This window comes from Panthera pardus, unplaced genomic scaffold (genome assembly GCF_024362965.1).
Source record: "Panthera pardus isolate Hobbes unplaced genomic scaffold, ASM2436296v1 HiC_scaffold_15, whole genome shotgun sequence".
Taxonomy (NCBI): domain Eukaryota; kingdom Metazoa; phylum Chordata; class Mammalia; order Carnivora; family Felidae; genus Panthera; species Panthera pardus.
In genome coordinates this window covers 49544165-49569106 of record NW_026526710.1, presented here as the reverse complement: position 1 = coordinate 49569106, position 24942 = coordinate 49544165, and the positions used below count along the sequence as shown (strand labels likewise).

General features: G+C 37.1%; 1 protein-coding gene across 1 annotated transcript in view; it reads right to left on the bottom strand.

Moving 5' to 3' along the window:
* ASXL3 (ASXL transcriptional regulator 3) overlaps positions 1-24942 on the bottom strand; it is a 175687-nt gene that overhangs the window by 133112 nt on the left and 17633 nt on the right. Inside the window, exon 2 of the mRNA XM_053902545.1 lies at positions 9840-9922. Within this exon, the coding sequence (XP_053758520.1) occupies positions 9840-9922 (83 nt within the window). The remainder of the gene's footprint in view (positions 1-9839; positions 9923-24942) is intronic.

Sequence of the window (24942 nt, the reverse complement as noted above, 5' to 3'; positions counted from 1 at the left end):
AGTAACATATAAGACACTCAATAATTAGCCCAAAAAGCTTCTAATGGGGATATGTATGCCATGAGGGGGGAGGGTATTTACTTAATAGAATCACACAACCAGTACTTTCCTGCATCAAAATTGTTTTAGGCTCAGGCTGCAAGTATTGTAAAAGGTTAAATGCAAGTGGTTCTGAATCAGGCATCAAATCCCAGATCTGCCACTTGCTAGCTGGATGAATTGTCTCAAGTTACTTAACTTCACCTGCCTCAATTTTCCTATCAGTGAAATGGGAAATACACTGCACCGCAATTATCTTTTAAAAAGATAATTCATGTAAAGTCCTTAGCATTGGGCTTAATATAAACAAATGATTTTTTTCATTAGGAATTTTTTTAATCATCAAGCCCCTACTCATTAATTTGCCTGGCACACTCCACAAAGTATGGTGTCTCAATTCTATGCCAAACAAATTAATGAACACATAGATGTGTATTCCTTACCATAATGGCCTTATATTTGTGATGGAAAGACAACACTTCTTGATATGTTGGAATATCATATGTTTTATGAAGAATCCAAGAGAGAATTAGAAATCCCTAAATTTAAAAAATATATGTGTGTGCATCTATACATATACATATATAAGTATGCGTGTGTATATATACATATGTGTGTGTGTATATATATATATACATATATATACATGCATTTGATCATCATGCACTAGGATGAAGACATGCGTCACAGAGAAGAGATTAAAAGACCTAACTGAAAAATGACACAGAAAAATGGTCTGGAACCAGCTTGTTAAATCCTCAAAAACAGGGACTACATTTTATTCATCGATTAATCCAGCAACTTCTACAGTCCCAAGAACATTGCATGAGCTTAATAAATGTTGATAGCATGAATACATGCCTTAAAGCTTCCACAAAACCTCAGGACCTAACACTGTCTGCTGAGTAGGCACTTAGTAGGTGCTGAGTTGATTAACATCATGTTATGATATCTACATCTCCAAAACTTTATTTTTATTTCTCTGATGTCCTAATTTGACCACCAATTTCCAGACAAAGCTCTCACCTACACACCTGAGTACTGTGAACCTGGTCAGACTGAAGAGTGCGTACAAGCCTCGCGCAGCACCTACAACAGATCTTAACTTCTTTAAGCACACGCACACGCACACGCACACACACACACACATGCACACACACACAAACACATTGATAGAAATCACCCGAATTGCTGGCAGAATCCCAGTCCACAATTGTCAATTTGATTCTGCACAAGCATCTCAGGAGTTGTAGGATAAACAGTCTCTAATTGTCCTGAAAGAACTAAGGCTTGTTCTTAGGAATTACACACTGTAGCTTTTAGAAAACCTGGCTTAACAAAATGTCATAATTTTTATTCTTCTGAAAACAAATGAACTATAAAAAGAAGTCCCCATGTCAGCATATCAACTGTTTTGCATTTGAATTATGTTGTCAACTTCAAAACAACAAAGCAAAACTAAAATCATTTAGGCATGTGGCAATTAAGAGCACAAGCAATGAAATTAAGAGATAAAGAGAAAAATACCACTTAGAAAAAAATCAAATAAAATCACCCCAGTTTAATGTCTATTCCTTTCCAAAGGTTTTCATCTGCATAGGATACTTAGACTCACATACAATGTAATTTTACATCCATTTCTGCTTCTATTTCTGTACTGAAATATTTATAGAGAGCTCAGTATTTCTGGAGTAAATTATACCTAGATCTTGATAAGGCTGAAATCACCTAAATTACCTTTTTTTGTTCAATTATTTGGAAGAATGGAGAAAGAAAGCTTGACAGAATAAAAAGATGTATTAAGAAATGGCTATTTCAAAGCTATAATTGCATTCCTTAGTGAATATTGATGCCTTGAGGGTTATATGTAGTCACCAGAGCTATTTTTACCAAAGGTTGCAAATAAAATCCAAATCAATTTATGTTATATGAATATACACATTATATTTGAACACAAAATTTAAGCCAGGTATTCTATTGGTTTATACATTAAGACTAATATATGAAAACACATTATTAGGAGTATATAAAAACAGAAGCACGGTACAGTGTTAAGCATATTGTTATGAATACCCTCCAAGATTAATCAGATACTCAAAGTTCTAGAACATAATTCTTATGTTATGCCATAAATTCTGGCAATCTAAAGTTCCAAATTCTGAATCACTATTATGAACTGAAATTTTGTGTCCCCCAAATTCATATGGTGAAGCCCTAGCCCCCAGTGTGGTTGTATTTGGAGATGGAGCCTCTAAGGAAGTGATTAATGTTGAATGAGGTCTAAGAAGGATGGAACCTTGATCTGATAGGAGTAGTGTCCTTACAAGAAGAGACAGCAAAGAGCTCACCCTCTCTCTCTGCACACACACACACACACACCCAGGAGAGGACATGTGAGGACCTTGAAAAGGGGACCATCTGCAAGCCAGGAAAAAAGCCAACACCAGAAACCTACACCGCTGGACCCTGACCTGGGACCTCGAGCCTACAGAACTTCGAAAAATAAATTTCTATTGTTTAAGCCACCCAGTCTAAGATATTTTGTGATGACAGCCTGAGCAGATTAAGCCAATCACTATTAATATGACTTCAGTCAGGGAACTAGGAAGAGGCCTGTTCCGAATTTATTACATTAGCGTGAGGCATTCGATCTGAAAAGTGCAACCTCTCCATTCAGCGACCTGATCTTACAGCCTCTTACGAAACAACGTGACAACCAGTAGAAATGCACACAAATGTGCATGCACACACCCATGACACAGCTCATGAACACCTCATGGGGCTCTGCTTCTAACTTCCAAAATCACGAGAAGCTAACGGGGGAAATGTGAGAGCCAAAGGCACGTAGTCACCTGTGGCTGCAACATCAGATGCTTGGCTGTTAAGGCTTTAAAGCTGCCGAAGCCCAGTTTGATTAGGTAGTGCCAGGAGCCGGAACCTTGTAGGGTAATGTTTCACACAATTATTTTTTAACCTGGGAAATGCTTCCAAAGTAATATACAATCTTATTCCCCTGAATCACGTTTTCACAATAAGAAAAAAAAAAAGTAGGATGGAATAGAAGAATAGGATCAAGAGTTATAAATTTCCTGTCTTAAAAAAATTACGTCATGGAGGTTACAAGTACAGCATAGGGAATAGAGTCAATAATATTGTCATAACGTATGGTGACAGATGGTGACTGCACTTATGATGAACACTGAGTAATGTAGAGAACTATCATATCACTATGTTGTGCACCTGAGACTAAAAAAAAAAGTTAAAGAAAGCTTAATTTATGACAGATTGCAAAGCTATTTTTAAACAATTAGTGATATCCATGTATAAATGTTAAATTCTTTTTTTATTCAGTTTTATACCATTTAATTTGAAACAAGTTAATTATGCACAATGCCAATGACTGACATTTTAAGTGACATATTTTGGGAAAAACCAAACATACATATAAATGACTGGATTGGAAATTCAAAATCCCAGCTATAAAATGTAATGTATGTTTTCATCATTCGCATCATAAAGCCTACGTTATTGGAATATCATGCATTTATTCAGATAACATGTAACTAGAAAAAAGTACCATACCCAATTTCATCTAATTATCACCAAACATACAACTGACAATATCTTTTGATTCACAGTTTACTAGGTGCAATATATTCTCTGGAGTATTATGGATTGTCAGTTAAGAAATCTACCATAAATGGCAGTGTTTGTTTCAGGAGAAAAAAAAGTATTTAAAACGGGGGAGACTGGATTTGAAGAGACCAGATAAGAAGATACTACACTAAAACTAGTTAAGAAATTATAAGTGCAAATTTCTTAAAAGAAGTTAAGAAACTCTAACTGCAGAATGAATGGCAAAAAGTAGGGATACAAAGAAGGAAAGATGTAGTTAGGCAGTAAAACTAACACTACCTAAGAACCAACTGGCAATGGGGGCATGACGAAGGGAGTTGGGACTGACTGATTGAGACTTCTAATCTGAGTAATGATGAAGAGTAAAATTTTATGTCAGCTAAGAGGTAAATTATTCTCAAGGCTTGCTTACACACTCACATTCACACACCTATACACATACGTAAATAAATGCAGATTGCCCTATGTTTCTGTTTAATAACACCATTGTCTCATTTGCCCCCGCTAAGTAGCTGACTGTGCACACCATTTACACAATGAGAGGATTAGATGTTAGCAAATGGCAGGGGTAACACTGTGAGTTCACACTGTAATTCTAAAATGCCTCAGCACAAACTAGACCACCATTTCAGTGTGAAAGGAGGGATGCCAACATGGAGTCTGGAGATAAGAATTGATTTTGCAGTAGAAATTATTTGTGTTTCTTTCTTATCTCTAGACAAAACATTTCAGCAGCAACAAAGAATCATCTCCTATAGTACTAATTAGAAACGTAAATCTCACCAAGAGAAATGCCAAGAAATTTTATTGTTTGTCACTATACATGGTAATAGAATTTTCTGACATTTATCCCCCTAGAAAAATGCAACATCTTTAATAAACAACAGTATGAAGTGGAGATTCTAATTTCAGCATATCATAACAGAGATTGCAAAACAGAAAACATGCAAAACCTTAAGGCTACTAGCTCAAAACAAATTTATTCTAAGAATTATCAGTAGGAATAAAAAGTTCTCATTGATACCAGAATAATTACAAAATCTTGGGTTGTCAATTGCATGTTCCACATTGCAAAATCAAAACTATGTCCATATTCTGAGTAACACTAAACACAACAGAGACTGTTTGTAAAGCTTTTCAAATGTCCCTACTGTGGTATGTGATTATAGACTGTTGCTCTGCAAATGGCTGATGAAATCTAACAGATTTAAGTAAGACATCTATAATCTTGCAAAATGTACCTCATAAATATCACCCTGCCCCCACCCAACAGAGGGTTTTTTTGTATTGTGTGTGTGTGTGTGTGTGTGTGTGTGTGTGTATTTTATGACTGCCATACCTCCACCTCCATTAGAAAACTATTTGCCTATTAGCAAATAATATGAAAACCAAATCAAAGTTCATGTTATATTAATAACAGCTATCTTGTAATGATAACACCCAGCACCTAAGAAATTATCCCTCACTGATGAGTGACTGTTCTGCTCTCATGACGTAAGGGCTGCAAGCCTTACTCCCTGACTTTGTGGCCCCTGGATATGTCGCTACTTGAAAGCACATACTTCTTGGGAAACATCACTTTAAAAATTACATGTGCAGAGAAAAATATATCCTGAGGCATTAAAAATCCCTCAGTCCTCTTTGTAAAGGAATTATAACTTCTGAAAAAGCAAACCATAAACAGAAAAGCAGAATTAGGACAACCCCAAATGTCATCCAAACCAACATGGTAACTAAAGTTACTCCTCTATTTCTACAAACATATTTCTAATTACTGGAGACAGGTGCTCGCTTTGGCAGTACATACTAAAATCACTGCAGACAAGACTGTATTCTACAGAAGCACCCTAACTCCGTGAGGAGGTGGGAATGTTTAGCCAAGCAGTCCAAACAGGCGTATCAAATATCCATCCACAAAAGCAGATTGGAATATGCACATTTTAATCCCCTCTACACAAGCAACATGGCTATTTGATTGACTCTGAGATTCTGATCATCTAAAAAGCATTCCAAACAGCTATGCCTTATCAATTGTTCACAACTCAGAAACACAAAGTGATAAAAGCCTGGAAATACTCAGAATCAGCAAAGCAAACATAGATGGACCAGAGGAAAACTGTATTGATAAAAATCTTCTAGGTTATTATACAGAAGGGAATTAAAACCTATCAAATACATTTTCATTAAAAATTCTAGGCAACCATGCCATGATGTTATTTTTTTCAACAAAAACCATATGTCCTTCTGACCTTTTTTAGCCACATGGAAAGAACTTATTTCAGTCTGGCTTTTCCAAATAGAATTTAATCACACACTACACAGTTCATCAATAACATGAAAAAGATACACAGAGCATGATATAGAAAAGCTGTCGTCTTTTTATCATGTCTACTTGAAAAGTATGCAATTTAAAGTGTCACTTGAAAAGAGGAAAAGATAGCATAAAACGTCAAGAATTTCATCACAGTCAAATAAATTAACAATATCACATATACTGAACACATTCAAATACTCGTATCAGCTTTGCCAAAATTATTGGTGTATTTTTTGTAAATTACAAGTTTAAGCCAGAGGCACTTAACAGCGTTTGAAAACAGGCAACCATACAATAACCTTACTTGCTCACATATAATCTGCCAAAGACTATTAGCGTGCATATATTTAATGGGGTTCCCACAAAACTGTTAAGTTTGTTTTGATTAAAACACACAAACTATTAAATAAGATGAAAAAATACAACACATAATGTTAAAAAGAAGCTTCTGACTCTAAATGGAAGCCAAGTCATCACCAAGCACAAGAAAACTAACATTTTTTAATTGTTTTAATGCCTATTTTAGTTTTGAGAGAGAGACAGACAGACAGAGCACGAGCAGGGGTGGGGTTGGGAGGGCAGAGAGAGAGAGAGAGAGAGAGAGAGGGAGGCACAGGATCCAAAGCAGGCTCCAGTCTGCAAGCTGTCAGTCCAGAGCCCGACGCGAGGCTTGAACTCGTGAACCATGAGATCATGACCTGAGCCGAAGTCGGCGTTTAACGGAATGAGCCACCCAGGTGGCCCCAGAAAATTAACATCTTGAGAAAGATTGTTTACTCAACAAATATTTATTGACTATCTGCTGAGTGTTGGGAGTGTTACATACCCTGCCCCTGGAGAGCCCACAGGTGGGCGCAAGTAGACAAACAAGGACAAAATTACAGGACGGTGAGGTCAGCCCTACAGGAGAGCTGTCTGGCACATAGAATGAAGCCCCACCCCCCATGGTACTTGAAACAAATGGCATTACTTTAAATCCAGGTTCACAATGATGATGGATAAAGACCCAATCTCTCTTTTCTGGAAATGCTAGGTACAAGGTGAACTGTTTGGGGGAGGACCACTACCATCACCTCCCACCCACAGAGACCACCAGAAGGTCATGGCCACCTTGGTACCGTTCACAATAACTCCCCTCCATGTTATCAGGTATATCACAAATCTGCATTTCTTGGAAAACACATTAATAAATACCTAGAAATTAAGCAGCTATGTATGACCTTATGATGAGGGAATTTCTAAATGTAACTTAAGAAAAATAAATACAGTTATACTTTGTTTACTCAGCTACCATAAATATTTGGAAAACATTTAAGAACTTGGGAGGTAGCAAAACAGTACATTAAGTAGGGAAAATAAATGTCAGAATCTGCTCCCTAAAACAACACACATAACAGGCAGGAAAGCCCAAAACTCACTGAAATCATGTACTTTTATTTTTGAGATGATTCCAATAAGCAAACTAGAAAACGAGGTAAGAGTGGTCACAGACACACTGGCCGTAAGTAACCGGTCACAATTGGCAGGAGAGAGGAGAGTCAAAGAAAGTAGAAAGAAATGAGAACATAAAATGTATGGTTGGAGGCCCTTCAATGCAGAACTGATTTTACAGAACAGAACTTTAATAGAACTCTGGTCTCTTTCTTTGCCTGTGCCCTTGCCTATTTAACTTGTGAATTCGTTGCAGGTACTTTCACTACTACCATACTGGTTTATCAGTATTTGTAACAACAATTTTTTTTTTCTTTACAGAAGGACACAATAACCGGGTGGAGGGGGCAGAGGGAGGGCTATGTATTCTGAGAAATAGCAGGTTACGTCTTCCATTTCAGTGTTCTTCACTCTTTAAAGACGCTGCTTTGCGTTTTGTTAACTACATATGCTTACAGCCCTTTAATATACTATTCTGGGAAGACCAGCATTTTGAAAAATAGGAAATAATGCTGTTACAATAGTGTAATTAAAATGCTGTTCAGAGGCATGGTACAGGAATTTTATATCTCAAGGTGCATAACAACTGATCACAGAGTAGTCACTCCTGTTGAGAAGGATACCATAATGAACAAATTTCAAAAGCCTACTTCTAGGAGATGCTTTTTATGTCTACGTTGGCAGATTCCACTGGCATAGAGCCCACATTCAAGAGGAGTTGATATCCTTAGATTTTTACCTCCTCTTTTCTTTTGGCTGCTGCACAAACACTTTCAGTGCCTTCTAAATGGCATAAATATTTTCAGGGTTTTTGACAGCAACAAGGAGAAAATTAATTTCCAGGTGTTCCCATTTTGTTCCCTAACTCCTCACACTGACGTCCGGCTCTGAAGAACAGGATTACCCTTACCAGAGCTGTTCGGCTCGGTCAGCAACTTCTCTCCCCACTGTTGCCTCCAGTTTGTTGGGGGAACAATGATCGAAAATGGTGTCATTACATTATCTCAGCTTCTGTCTTCAGAACGGGCAGGAAAGGCCTCCAACATAGAGATGAAAGTTTGAGCCTAGATGTCCTACACCCCTCTAAATTGTGATGTTCATGGATCGAACTTGCAAAGGATCCATTTTAAACACCTAAAAGCTACTCACCCTTTCCAGTAGTAAGAGTTACAGGTAATACCGATTTGTTTTTAGGAAAACTTGGCCTCAGGAGGATACTCATTTCTCTCAGTTCTATCTCAGTCTCAGTAAAAAACATCCGAAAGGTAGCTCAGCAGCTTTATTTTCACCAAGCTGCAAATACTGTCTGCCAATGGCTTGTAGGTAGACAAGTTCATACAAAAAAACATTCACTCTATGTAACATGGATGATTACACACTCAGATGACAGCTCAATGTTTATTTTACTTTGTAACCAACTTCTTTTTTCTCCTTGAGTGGTATCATCAACATAGCCCTAAACTGATGGCTAAAGCCCAAATTGTCAAATCTGGACAATCAAAGACTCTCCTAAATAGAGAACAATCACAGATAAACAAAATGCAGTATGCATCCATACAATGGAGTATTATTTGTAACAAAAAGGAATGAAGTACTGATTCATGCTACCACATGGATGGACCTTGAGGACATTTTGCTAAATGAAAGAAGCCAGACGCAGAAGGCTACACACATACTGTATAATTCCATTTCTATGAAATGTCCAGAATAGTCAAAACCAGACACAGAAAGTCAAATCGTGGTTACCAGGGGCCGGAGGGAGTAGGGAATGGGCAATGATTACTTGATGGGGATGAGGTTTCATTTAAGGTGATGAAAATGTCCTAAAATTAGATAGTGGTGCTGACTGCACAACTTTGTGAATACACTAAAAAACCACTGAATTGTACCTTTTAAAAGGGTGAATTTTATGGTATATGAGTTCTATCTCAATAAAACTGTTATTTTTTTAAAGACTCGCAATAGCTGATCAATGACACTCAAAGTAGGAGAATTCTACATGTAAGAGGGCTAAATTTGTAACCACATTTATTGGCACTTGAGGTTTTATCAGAGTGATCCTGGAATCTATCTCTTAAGCCTGTAAAAGCGGTCCTCTTATTCATTTTCAGAAACAAAATCTCCTCTTACAGGAGACAGAGAACAAGGAATAACTCCAGTGAAGGGCTAATTCATGCAGCAGGGCTCTTTGTGAACAAAGTACATTCTATATTAACCTGCCGAATGTAATTTATTAAGCCAACAGGCAGTTCCAAGGAAATCTTGGGTCATCTAAATATTTGGCAATCACAAAAGAATCTGCAGGTAATTACTTAATTCACAGTCAACTACAGTATCAAAATCTAGATACATCTATTGCTTTGCAATTAATAGCAATTACTAATCAATGAAAATAGAAAATGTAAATATGAATACTGACCTTGTTTCTTTTAACCCTTCTTTCTGAATGACTTCTAATATCTGCTTCGCTGTCATTGGTGAGTTGGGGTGTTTTTCTAGTGCCTGAAAAATAAAAATAAAATTCCTAGATTATCATATGGAAATGTACAAAATGAAAATGTATGTGAATCATGCAATGCTTCTTTAAAATTTTAAAGGGGAAGGGGCTGTTGTATCAAAATAAGTTCCAATTTTACAGTTCAGGTGTCCAAAGAGAGAATGTAATTCTTTTCTGGACATTTATGGCAATTTCTGCAACATGGGGGGGTCATTCCTCAAAAAATTGTCACAAAGGCATACACACCAAAAAAAGAAATGTGAAAACAGAAAAAAAGCAAGTTAATAAATGTATATAATTTCCTTTATTAAAAGTTGCTAATATTTATACTTAAAGACAGATTTTCAGGTCATTAAAATGTGTCCTAAATTTCCAGGACCTTGGAAACACGGAGCCTGGACAATACTAACAGCAGAGAACAAAGTGCTGGTTAGAAATAACCTCACTGGATTCACATTTCGATCAACCTCTTTTGTATTAGGGAAAAAAAAAAGAGGGAAAAAATTCCTTCATGGCCAAAATGGAAAAAAGCATACAGAAACCCAGTAAGTCATTACAGTGTGTGTTTTCCAGTTCAGCTCAGTTTCCTTTCTTCTGCCTTTTCCAATTAATTTCAAGTAAACCCCTTCCTCTTCCCATTCAGCCCATCTCAGTTTTATGAACTGAGTCCCATTTTTCTTCCTCTCCCCTTCTGGCCTCCTTATTTTTGAGTGAAAGGGACTTGTTTTAAACAAAGTGTGAGGGATACATGGGACATGGCTAATTATTTCCATGGTCATTAGACCATCAGACCCGGAAATCAAGTTCCTTTATTTACCCAGGGGTTTAACTACATGCTGGGAAAGCAGTAAACAACAGTGCCCACGCTGTCACCAGCACAGACTACAGGGGCCACCTCTGGGTATAAGAAACAGGTCTACACACATCTTCACAATGACTTCCTCCAAGGGTAGACAATACCCACTTAAAGATGCTGTACAGAAGCTTCTGCACATTGTAGAGTTCTAATTTATGATTATTTACTGGAATGATCCTAATTATTAAGAATTAACAGAGCCACCTTAACAACTAAAAAGGCTTCTGAATCTGTTCAAAACAGCTCTGTGGTCTCTCCTACTACCATGGCCAAATTTCAACCAGGTCACTAGCAAAGGTTCTATTCACCAAGGTTCTCTGGTGATTGACATACAGCCTGCCCCACTTCACTATTAGGGCCCCTTTCCTGTTCTCCCCTCTCTCGTTCCCAGGAAATGTCCCCATCTTTCCCAGTCCAGATCAGTCCCTTAGCCGTTGTGGTATGTCCTTGAAAGAATACAGAAATGTGAGCTACACTAGAAAGAGGGGACGGCGACAAGTATGTCAGTAGGAAAGAAGGAAACCTGTCCTCACAGAGGAGGCCGCTGGAGAGCTGAACTGAAAACTGGGAAGGGGGATAAAGAAATATAGGCATAGCTGTATAGGGAAGAGGACTAACGTGTAAAAATGTTCATTAAAAAAAGGCAAGAAGGAAACTGCATCATAGAGCTGAAAAGGGGGAAGATTAGATCACAAAGAAAGGCGGGAAAGAAATAGATGTGAAAACAAAACAGCTGACAAAATTTGTAAAATGAGAACTATAAGTAGAACAGTGCATACTTATGAATTACTGAAAGGCGATGCTGTGGTCACATGGACTATATATAGGGTGGGCATCAACCCAAATGATAGGCGATGCTGGGGACACTCACGGGCTCTCATAAAAGATACGGGCAGAAGGTCGATAGACACAGACATACACAAGTAAGCAAGCAAGGAAGAGGGAAACTGATGGGGAGAGGCACAGGATGGCAGAAAGAGGGGGAGAGGGGACAAAGGAGAGAAAGGAGGAAAATTGAGCTGAACTGGGAATGTCCAAAAGGCAAACTGATTAAATCTAGAAAGGGCCGAAGAGGAAACTCTAGTGTACTGGGCAACGTTTTAACGGAAATTTGGGTGCACTCAAAAGTGGGGTTACTCACTGTGGAGGATTCCCTGTTTCTCTTCCTGAGTACAGGCCCCTCAGCACACCTGGGCAGCTCCTCCCAGCAATTGAGAGAATTTGGATAGCCCTGTCCCCTTCTCTATGACATCACATCCTACTCTACAAAGGAAGTAAAAGTGCCAAGAATTACATCGTGAAGTGGATGAGAGGCAGGAAGGAAATGATGAAGCCACAAAACACCAGAAGCCACCCTCCGTTCCTGCAAGACAGAGAAAGGAGACAGAGAAGGAGAGTTCCTGGTTGTGAACAAGCTTCACTGAACTAGCTGTGTGAACATTAACAAAGGAGAGAGAGAAATTACCTTCACAGAACAAAACATTGATACCATCAAAATAATGTGACACATGGTGGAGACACGAATCAGACTCACAGGCAGCCATACTCAAACACTACAGTGGGAAGAAGCCACAGTCAGAGTGAACCAGCACCCTAGGCCATCAGCAGACTGAGTAACTGCCCGTTGCCCCAACACTCTCTTGGCTATGAGGTGTTACGTTCCCTACACCCTGCAAAATTCAACTTTCTCAATTATCCTTCCTGACATTTTCAAGCACAGCTAATATCTGAATATGTCTTCATGGTTATGTAACACTTGTTTTGATTTTACCACGTTCCTCCAATTTGTTTCCCATCTTGTGCCTACCTCTTTAGAAACTGGGGTCAAGGATGCATTAGAGCAGGGAAGAGAGTAAGATTACTCACAATTTTTAAGACAATCATAATAAGATTATATAGGGCCAATAAATATTTCAGATTATCATGACAGGTTGAAACTGGCTAGGGCAATAATGATGTTAATTGTGACAAAACAGAAAATAGAATTCTGAAGTTTTCTATGGATAATAATCATTTAAAATGACCTTATTTGGGGCACTTGGGTGGCTCAGTGGATTAAGCATCCGACTTTGGCTCAGGTCATGATCTCACAGTTCATGAGTTCGAGCCCCACAATGGGCTCTGTGCTGACATCCTGAAGCCTATTTCAGATTCTGTGTCTTCCTCTCTCCCTGACCCTCTCCTGCTCATGCTTGTGCTCTCTCTCTCTCTCTCTCTCAAAAAATAAATAGACATTAAAATGACCTTATTTTCAGATAGTAAAAATTAGAAAAATGCAAACTCATACCTATATTCTAGAAAACAAAATGCACCCATAAGCCTACAAACAAGAATACTAACCATTCCTAATATTTGTTTTCCTTCTATTTTTTTCTATCCACACATAGCAATTTAATATAATTATAAAAAATATGTGCATATATCATTACCTATCTTATCTCCATATAATATGAATTCTTCAAAATGGGCATCATAATTAACACTTCACCAAGGACAGGCATTTATGCTGTTTTCAAAATTCAATAAATAAAGAATATATTGAATGTAACATTCTTAGAGTATTATTGAGTCAAAGGATGTGAGCTCTGTCATGTCTCTTGATACACTGCCAATTGCTTCCAGAAAGATTTTAACAATTTATACTCTCACCAAGCAGAACTAAATCTGCCTCTCATAACTTTGCCAGTATTCAGCATTATCTTTGAGTAGTGTTTGACAACTTAGTAGGTCAGAAAAGTAATGGCTTATTGTTATTCTAATTATACTTCTGTAAATACTAATGAGGACAAAGGGTTTTTTTCCCCAAATGAGTATCATATGAGATAGACACCAGATATTTCCTTATTAATGTATAAAAAGTTCTTTATATAGTTAAGTAATATTTGTTGTTTTGAATATTAACAATATTCACATATTGAATATTAACAATATTCAATATAACAATATTAACAATAGCTATTATTTTTGTTGCTTTTGGGGATATTTTAGGGACATATGTAAAGTTTTCTATTTTCACATGAACAATTCCATCAGTTGTTTCCATCGTGACTCATGTCTTATGTTTAGAAATTCCTTTTACCCAGAGAGCATGCAAATATCTACAAATATGGTTTTCATATTTTTATGGTTTCACTTTTTTTTAATGTATGTCTATTTATTTTTGGGGGGGGGAGAGAGAGAGAGCATGCACACATGTGCTCATGTGAGCAGGGGAGGGGCAGAGAGACAGGGAGAGACAGAATCCCAAGCAGGCTCTGTGCTGTCAGTGCAGAGATCAACACGGGGCTCGATCCCACAAACTGTGAGATCAACGATCTGAGCCAAAATCAAGAGTTAGACACTTAACCAATTGAGCCACCCAGGAGCCCCTGGTTTTACTTGTTAATTTACCTGGATTTTACCATTTTGTAGCATGGTGAAACACTAACTTACGCCCCACCACCTATAAATAAGATTCTCCACCATAATTTGTTTCATAAGTCAATCTTGGTTATTGAGTCACCCTCTACTGTATATTAATATTAGGACAATGAAAACTCTTTTGGATGTGAAACCAAATAAATGTTGGCATCCAATATATAATATCCACAAAAGCAGAGCTATTCTTGCTAAGGTAGAGATGAGAATGCTCAGAGCCCCCATACGTATTCCCTCTAATGGCCAAACTATAAACCACTGTCCCTGGGGCCTGTCTGGGGGCCTGTCAGATCCCCTGATCTTTCAATCAACTGCTGTGCCAACACCACACTGTTTCAAATTGCTCTGATATTATAATACACTTTACTATCTGGATCGGCCACTGATCTCATTATTCCTTCTTAAATTTTTAATTGTTCACTTCTTTATATTTCCAGATGAAATTTAGATTGGAATTAAATGAGACATCTAATTAAATTTTCAAGCAATTTACACAGTGTTCCATGTGTTTAAGTTTTGTTTTATAAACTGTAATAAGCATTTTATTGTTTATATTTTTAGTTGCGACTATGAATACACTTTTTCATATAATATTCTTGCATTTTATTGCTAAGACATACAAAAGCCACTGAATTGTGATAATTATTATCTATATAAAGAGCTAATTGAATTCTTACTAGTTCTCACAGTACAGAAATACAGAATCATATTTTCTACAAATAATGTGAATTGGGTCTCCTTTCTAATACTTCTATGTTTTCTCTTTCCTATATTATTTACTTTGGATAAAAACTGATCCTTTCTAGTCCCATTCAAAAAAAAATCTACTGAAAACTGAGCTGCTTTGGAATTTATCTCCTTAAAAGCAGGCCCCCAAAACCTCCGAGTTTCCCAAAGAATACCCTTAGCTGGATCTATCAGAAACCTCTGGCCAGATATCAAGGTCTCCCCTATACAAATCAGTCTGCCACAGTGTTCAATCTTTACATAAAATGCCCTTTCTTTCTTTGTAAAACAAACTGTCCTCCAGTGTTAGAGCTGTGTTTGTGAGTCCACTTCAAGCTCACGGTCTAAGAGCTGGGTCTTGCAACTCTCGTGCCCCTGCCCTAAACACTAAACTCCTTTCAATCTCCATAACCTCCTTTCTTCCACAGGGCTGGTCTGCAGTAGGTTTCAGATTCAGCACTACTCTCCAGAAAGGGGGATTTCCATGGCTCGGGACACAAGTCTGTATACAATCAGCTACCTTCAGAGCAGGGGATCCTCTTGTATTTTTCAGAGGACCTGAACATATGTGTAGGACTACACTTCTGGATTTCACCCTCTCTACTTATGTGACTATCTCAGAGCCTATCTCAAGAATATCTAGATGCATGCTACTGTCAGACAAGACAGACATCCCAGAAACCTCCTCCTCCAGACATCTACATGTCCCAGGAAGAGGGAAAAAAAAAACTGCAAAGAAAGGGTGGTAATACAGTTAAGAAGAGAGAGATGGCTTGCCATTATCATTAAGGGCACAGACCAACCTAGGAATGGATTTTTCTGTTTTAGGTTCAAATATTTTTATCTAATAAATAAAATGTTTTGAACATTTTAAGGATTACTCAAGATTTCCTGGGTGTCTCTCAAAACACAAAAGTCATCTCAAGTATCCCTTAGATAAACACATTAGACCAATGTTCATCTGATGGTTAAAATCTCGATCCTTCAGACCCTAAATAAAAATTTCTGAATTTACTTATTTTTAATTTTTTAAATGTTTCTATTTGTTTTTGAGAGTGAGAGACAGAGACAGAGACAGAGAGGGGAGGGACCAAGAGAAAGAGAAAGAGAGACACAGAATCCAAAAAGCAGGCTCCAGGCTCTGAGCTATCAACACAGAGACTGACACAGGGCTTGAACCCATGGACCACAAGATCATGGCCTGAGCCAAAGTCAGACGCTCAACCAGCGAAGCCACTGAGATGTCCTCTGAGCTTACTTATTTAATTGCAAAATAAAAAGATTTCTACAATTTAAAATCACGTCATTGATACATGGTGAGATTTGTAGAATCCTAAGTGAGTATCCAGCACCAAGCTCTCTACCTTTTTCTAACATTATTGCATCTTCCCTTAATCCATGCAGGCAGTTCATTTAAATGTTTAGCTGCCTATGGTCTCATGTCTTAGGTAAATGGTTTAGGGGTTATAACAATAACCATTATATAGTTCTCTATATGATTAAAGAGTGCTTTCACAGAATGTATTTTACTTGATGTCATTCAACGTATATTATTTTATTTGACCCTTACATCAACTCGGTGAGATACATAAAGGAGGCAGGATTAACTTTCTCGGAGATGCACAAAGTGGAAGGGAGTGGAAGTAAGTGGAAGGACAGGACTTGTACACATTGTAACCCTGATGATGACAATGTTTAAATGGAATAAGAACAGTTAACACTTATTAGATAATTCTGTGCTAAGTCTGTAGGAGCTTTACATATATTGCAATAGACTCTGGGATTCATATATTTAACATTCCCTACTTCCACTCTTCTTGAGAAGCCTCAAAGGTCCGTGTCATTATGATGAAACATGAATCTGGATCACTGGTAGGATTCAGATGAGGAAATCACTCACATAAAAAGTGACAGCACCTTTCCCAACTGCCCAGTATCTGCAGCTCAGTCAGCTTGTTCTCTAACTGTAACGTATGTGGTTACCAGTTAAGGGTTTAAAGATGATCCAGTTTTTCTATTCTACTTGCATGCATTTTATGGGGGAAAGTACATGCTTCAATAGCATTTATGAATGTGTGACTTAAAAGATACAGAAATTTGGTGTTAATACCCTTGAGAATCGGGATCACTTCACTCAGAAGAAAGCAGCCTCCAAGAAGATCAAGTGCCCCCAGGTTCAGCAGCCAGTAAATGATGGGTCTGGCCCATCTGACACTGAAGTCTGCTTCTTCTACTAAGTTAAACTGTTTCTCTTCATGAGCACAGGGGTTTTACAGAAACTGAGGACCTCCAGTCAAGATATTACACACAGTATCTACCTCATAATACCCACTTCTGCAATCTATCACTTAAGAAACATTGAGTATTTCTTTAAACTCTCAGATAATGGTTTAAATTGTACCTTCCCTTGGAGCACTTGTCAAGCAGTCATTAATTAGAACTGCCTGTTTAATGATATTCTTCCTGCTACACTGCAAGCATTGGTTCTCCTTCAGGTCCACCCTCCGCCCCCCGACCCCGGCTGATTGCAGCACTACTAAGTAAGCTTATACAGAGACCAAGGTAATTTGGGGAGATGTTTTCAGTCGACCTATATTTGGAATGATTATAGAATAATAAAGAAGGTTATGGGCTTTGATGTCAGATGAACCAAGAACCCCTACTCACTAGCTATCTGATCTTAGATATCTAACCTCCCTGAATCCCAGTTTCTTCACTTGCTCATTTATAAAAATGCTCTGAGGACAAAACGAGATAATGAATATAAAGCGCTTATGATTCCAATACGCCAAATGACTGCCTGTGGCAATATGTGCTAATAAACATTAGTTAATACTATTGGTTTGGCAGGGAGAGCTCAGAGAACGTCCTAACATGAGGAGAGCTATTAAAAAAATGATGGATGTTAGATATTGTCTCTCTTTGAGATTTCCTGCATCAACTGTACTTGAGCTTCTGCAAATAAGGCTAGCTACACAGCGCCATTCCTCATCGTGTGACCACAGCCAAACTTGTCCCACAACAGATTCACAGGTAAACCTGCACACGCTGTGTCCAGTTTCATCATCCAACAGTCTTTCTGTGTTTAACAAGAGGGGTTATACAATATGGTACTCTTTCAGACACTGCTCTGTTACCTGGAAAGAAAAGCATGCTACAGGGACAAATTATCCTGTTATGTTTGTATTACAAATCAAGCAAAAATACTGAATACCAACAGTAACAACTTACTTCCAACCATACGCACTTAAAGACAAACTTTCAAGTAACTATAAGTAGTATCATACAATACCCATGAGGAAAAAAAATCTGTCAAATGATTTTACTTGACCAGCCTCATAAAACTGAGCACAACTGAGAGTAGAAAGATGGCTTTCTAAGGCCTAAAAGAGTTCAAAGCGTGATCACTGCCTGAATTTACAGATAAAATTCTACGCAACGGAGAGGTGACTTCTAATTTTCTGTGGGATTTTGGTAACTTTGTTCTGCCTCATTAAGTCTCTAATCTTTTGAAACAATTACCATTACTTTTAACACAGAGAGAAAACAAAGTGAGAGATACCCAGAATTTCTACAATGTTCTCAAAAATGTAAAAGAAAAATATTAAAAACTACTTAAATGATGTGCATGAAACCTGTTTTAAAAGTAAAACATCTCTTTAATGAAAACGAAATACTTCTCCCACAGAAATCTCCAGGCAGGGTACTCTATTCAAACCCACCAATTATTAAAATGCTTTTTCCGTGAATCAAGTAAAACTTCTGCTTTCCTATGACTTCTACAATAGTCCTGGCCTTTGCCTTTGAATGTCACAATTATTTAAGGTTAAATTACAAACGCTTTCCTAACATGAAAGCTTAAAGTCAGGTGACTGTGTTATGTGATTTGCAAAACGGGGCCCAATCATTTACTCATGATACACTGCCACCTGTTTGAATACACTGCTAAGAGACCCGTCTTCCTTTATCTCTAGGCTAATGGATCCTCAGTTTCTTCCACCAATCCTCACATAAAATAGTTTGCAGACACTGTCTCGCACATCACTCTTCTTTGAACATTGAGTCTGCCGATGTCACTTCTAATTTACGTGCCTGAAGAATTCTACTAATTGAAATAAATCAGCTAAATACCATTAATAAATGTTCCAAATGTAGTTTGAGTGAAACATAATATACTGAAACTATGACTTCCCTTTCCCTAACTCGTTTAATTACATTAATACAACCTAATAGGACACTCACTCTTTTTTAGCAGGCCTCATGCTGTCAACCAACTAAAACTTCCAGATCTTTCAACATTTGTTTCTGCAATCACACGTATAATTCTATGGCATGTATTTCCAAACATGCTGGACATAAATGCTTGCTTTATGCACTAGTGTTTGTTTCAATTAATTTTTACAGGCTCTGAAATCTTACTATTCCCAGATTTCTGATTATTCCAGGTTCCAGTTAAACTTTATGGTATCCACACATTTTAAAAGTATTTACCTAAATTTCATCTCTTTAGATGAAGGTTGTTTGTTCAACCTTATAAAGTTCTTTGGGAATCATCATTCTCTTGTTCAACTGTCTGATTCCCCCTATCTATTTTGTGATATCCCACACATTTGACAAGCATCACTCTGATGTATTCCTTCAAGTCACTCATGATAGAGCTGAACCAAGCAATGGAAAACAAAGCCACAACCATGCAGCTGCTGTTGGAATCTCCTTTCACACTCATCCCAATTAGCCAATCAACATACTTGGCTATAGATGTTAAATCTTCTAGAAATTCATTTAATTATACCCCAAATGACCAGCTGAAACTCAGCTCCAACAGGAACATCCTCTTGATATGTAAGTCTAATAATCCTATCAAAAATAAATTAATTTAGTTTGACATGAATTAACTTGGAGAATCTATAATGCCTTCCAGGGATCACTACTTCCATTTGCAAATGCTTACAGTCATCTATTTAATAATACAGTCTAGAATTTTCCTGAGATTTGAGATAAAGCTCAATAATCTGTGACTTCAAACACTTTCTTATATCTCTTTTTATAATCATCACAACAGCAAATACTTACACAGCGGTGACTCTGCATTAGGCATTATTCCAACATATATATAAACTCACTTAATCCTCATACCAACCCTCTTACTGTGGAGGGACTGTTATCACCCTCATTTTATGACAGATGAGGTAACTAAGGTGCAATGGAGGTTATTTAGCTCTCCCAAAGTCACACAGCTACAAAGTAGTAAAGCCAAGATTTGAAGGGCGGTGGTTCAGTTCTTGGACAATTCCTCCCCCATTCTCGGTGATTTTCCCCATGATCATCATCATCAGCAGTCCTGAGTATATGTGCAGATGCTTTAGGTGTCTCGTCCCCAAGCTCATATGTCATCATTTCATATCTCATCTAGATTCGATGGATATAATTTCTATGTGACTTTATCACATCTTCTTTAAAAGAAATTTGCACCACTTTATTATTTTTTTCTGCACTATTTTAAAGGGGAAAAACATAATGAAATATTTCAAAGCTGAGAAATCATGCCCAGTAGTAAAGGTGCTACCACTCTGACCGTGAACATCAGACTAATTTCATGGCAGTTAAAACGCACAGGCAGTCAGTTAACTCCTGTTAGTTGAATGAAGGAAATATTCACTTGTCAAAGGTGTTAAGGTTTTACTATTTCTAAACTAAGAGAATTGTCTCCTATGGAAATTCATATAGTCGCATCAGTTGGTAGTGAAGATCTTCAATGAGTTTCACAAAAGCAAGCATAGAACATACATAGGTTTTGTTGTAGAACCTCTCATAAAAATCTAAACATAATAATACAATTGAGCATAATTAGGTAAAGTAATCCAAGTAGTCTTCCCAAGGTTCAATATGATTAAGATTATATACTCTAATGAGTTGGGAGTTTATTTATTTTTTATTACTATAGACATAATAACTCTAAAAACCTGGTTTGCAGAGAGGAGAATACAACATTATGAAAATTAAGGATATTAATGTGTATTTTTGTCCACACATGGGAAGCTAAATATTGTCTACATGGAAACCTATGGACAAAGCCAGCATTCTCCTCAAGATAACATTCTAAAGCAGCAATCGGCTGAGACCCCAAATTTCCTTATTTTCGGAATTCTTACAGGGTGTTTGTGTTAGTAACAGAGGGTAGTAATAATGTAATGCTAGAAAGCATTCTGTAATAGAAACATGCTAGGTACTTTTGCAAGAACTTGAATTATGTTAACATATTTCATTCTTACGACCACCTCTCAAGGTAGGTACTGGTGTTACAGAGAAGAGAACTGAGACACAGATGTATTAGTTCATTTACACCAAGCTATTCCCAAGTAAGAAGTCAGCCTGGGATTCCAACCCATGCCCTCAGACTCCAAGTGTTTCACCATTAAAATATACTATCTTACAGCAAATGGTGCCAACTTACTTGGAGGGTAATTCAGCAAGACTGCTAAAATGTAAAAGGTAGGTGGTCCCATTTGTTCACTTTTAGGAATTTTTCTTACAGAAATCCACAGCCCATTCTGCAGGTTCAATGAAGTATTGTTTGAATTTTTTAAAGCACAAGACATAATCTAAGAGGGAGATAAGTAAATAAATGAAGGCACATACATACCATAAAATAATATACTGCCATTGCAAAGAAAATACGCACTGACATAGAAAGATGTCCATGAGAAAGCGATGAGTAAAAATAAACAAGCCGAAGAACAGGATGTATAGACAAAGCATGTATTCAAATTATGTGGTGTCCTTACACACATACACATGCGCACACACGCATCCACACATTAAAATATTCTAGTAGTTAAATATTACTCTGGAGAGTGGTAGAAAAGTTCAAGGAGGAAATGGCATACTTTTATTTATATTTGTGTATGTAGAAGCATAAATGCCTTTTATAATCCTTAAATTGTATATTAATACAGTGTGTCATTTAGCTAATTTATGTCAATATTACATAATATAAGTTACATAACTTATATAATCTATATACCATATAAAATAACATATACCTAATCAATAATTTAAAAATCAGTTCCAAACATAATAAAAATGAATACTCAAACAGCAACAAAAACCATTATGCACCTTATACTGAAAAGCACAGTGGAGAAAATAAAATCTAGGTATATTGAATTTTTTTTAAAGCAAATATTACTCATCATTCAATAGGAGTCAGGAAAATTCTTCAGTGTTATACTCACAGACTGTTTTGAAATGACACAGCATCCAGATGTAGCTGCCAGAAGGAATTAGTTGCAAAATATATCTTGAGATAATTGTAGAAAATGACTTTGTTATATGGAATGATTTGATTCTGACCACTTAAATGTTGAAGAATGACAAAGACAATGATGCTTTCTTTGTCCCAGTTAATAGTAACCTTTTTCTCCTGACTATAGTTACAAAACAACATCACCTCTTCAATAATTCATTGATTTAACAAATATTTACCAAGCACACACATACACCAAAATGAAACACAATAAAACGTGTCACCACCACCTCTAGAGACACCCATCTTCTGGTTTACTACAGTTAGGGAGGGGAGGGTGGCAAACAGCTAATTTATTTAGAAATGGATTTAAAATAAAAGGAAGGAGACCAAGCCATATGCCTTCTTTCATATTCATTCAAAATGCTAATTTAGTCTATATAGAAAGGACCCTTGCCTACCCTATTTCCAGTGGTGGTATTACATGGAAGTAATGATAATCATCATGGTATTTTTTTTTTCTCTTTGGTCACTGTTTTATTTCTAGTACCTGGCACACAGTAGGCACTCAAAAAACTTGCCTAAGGAATGAAAACAAGATGAACAAATGACAAGGAAGAATTGATGTACTGAATTTATTGTCTTGTGGACACAACTCCTTATTCTCTTCTTCTGAAAAATAACCTTTCCTACTTTGATTTAAATGCATATTCCTGTAGATACTTAATGATGGGGTGGTGGGATGGCAGGGGTCAGGCACACAAGGAGGGCCAATCATTGATCTTCCCCAGGACACATTACTTAAAAATTCGAGAAAACAAATCTCAGTTCCTTTCTGATATTAACCCTATGTGATGAGCGCCTCAGATTTGGTAGAAGCCAAGTTTCTATCTATGTGAAAGAAACCAGGCCCAGAAAAGAAGGCTTCTGTACAGAAACAGAGATGAGGGAGCCCTGGACATGTTCACGCCTTCTTTTCAGATGTTGCTAAGGACCTTTGTTCTCCTATACCGGTGTAGGTTTATACACGTCATCCAATAAATTCTTCTCACTAAATTGGTTAGAGTTGGATTTTAGTCACTGTTCATGACCAAATGTTCATGACCAATCTGTGTGTTATACTAATTACTAAGCCCTTAGTTGGTTCCTTTCACAGGATATTTTTTTAAAGTACAAAATATATGTCTGTAAGCCTGACATTAATTTTTTATTCCCTTAGAAGATAAATAAAACAGTACCTACTGCTAAAACTTACTTCTTCATCATCGGAAACCCAAATTCTTAGTGAAATGAAACTTGGGAATGCAGAATGTTTAGCGCTTTGTGAAATACGCACTTTGAACCATCCAGAGACACAGTTAAAAATTTAAAACAACTGTATAAAAGTGGGAACTCACCAGGCAAAGCTAGACATAATTCTATCAGTAAGAGATTTTTATCTAGAACACAACTTTGATGAGCAAGAGCTAAAAAAACATTCCTCAATCCCAGGCTTCAGCAAAAGGGCCAACATTTTAAAAATATGAAGCAGGTATCCTAATATTTTAGCGATACAACCTAGAGGCCTTCTGAAGGCCAAAAGGCTTATGTGATATGTGCGTCCCTGTTTCTAACTGGAATCATGCAGAAAAATCCAGCATAACTGTTTATACAGAAACCAAGTCAAAGATCTCCCACCAGATTCACTGCACTCAAGTAATGAAGACATAATTTGAGTATCTGCACAAAGATTTATGTAAATACATTCGTGGGGCAATTACTTTTATATTCCACTTGATGTACTGCCCACCTCAGTATTAGCCAAGTTTTCCAACCCTCTCCATCCTACCTCCCTTTCTGTCCTGTTTCTTAAACTATGTGCTGGAGGAATAAAGGCCATATTTATCAGGGCACAAAGGAAACAGAACTGGTTTCAATCAGCCGATATTTGTTGATATGAAATATGGGCTGAGTCTCTTTAAGGAGGTAATGGAGCATTAAAACTTACCTTTGCCAACAAAAGACTCTTTATGAAATCAGATAGTCCCTATTGCTTTTGAGACTTCCTCAGTCCTGATTTTACCAGTTGGGTTCTGCAAACTAATAGGCTGGGAGCTCATTATACTATAATACCACATTTAGATGTCAGAATGAAGAAAAATGATTAGCTCTGATGTGATCAAAATATCTATTCCTTCGAAAGAAACACAAATAAGAATTACCTATTAACCAACTCTAAATTAGTGGTTACATAAAGTCGTACTTAGATTTTTCCCAGAGGTTGCCATTCAGCATTATTAAATTATGCCTGAAGATAAATTAGGCCAGATGTTTTTCTCTTAGATTCACTCAACTACAACAGGAGGCATTAGCCCCACAAAGAATCAAATCCTCCCCGCAGAAGCTATCTGTAGGAAAAGTGTTGAGAGTTCTATTAACTACTCTGACATTCAGGTTTTACGAGATAACTAAGTCTGCCATCAGGTACAAAGAACATACAAGAGAACAAACATTGGGATACTCTGTAGGTATCCTAGTGCAAAGGGGAAATAAACATAAAACACATTATCTCCATATCACTGCAATTAAAACAGGAAAATGAAAGTCTGTTTTGTGACCACAGCAATTCAGAGGTGGCCTTGCCTATGATAATTATAATTAACATGCCCCCATATAAAAGGCCAAAAAAATTTAAAGATAAGGAATACACTGAGAAAATCAATGTCTCCTGCAGATAAATTGTTTCTTAATGAACAATATAATTTAATATGTATGGGACTATGCACTAATAACTCCATCCC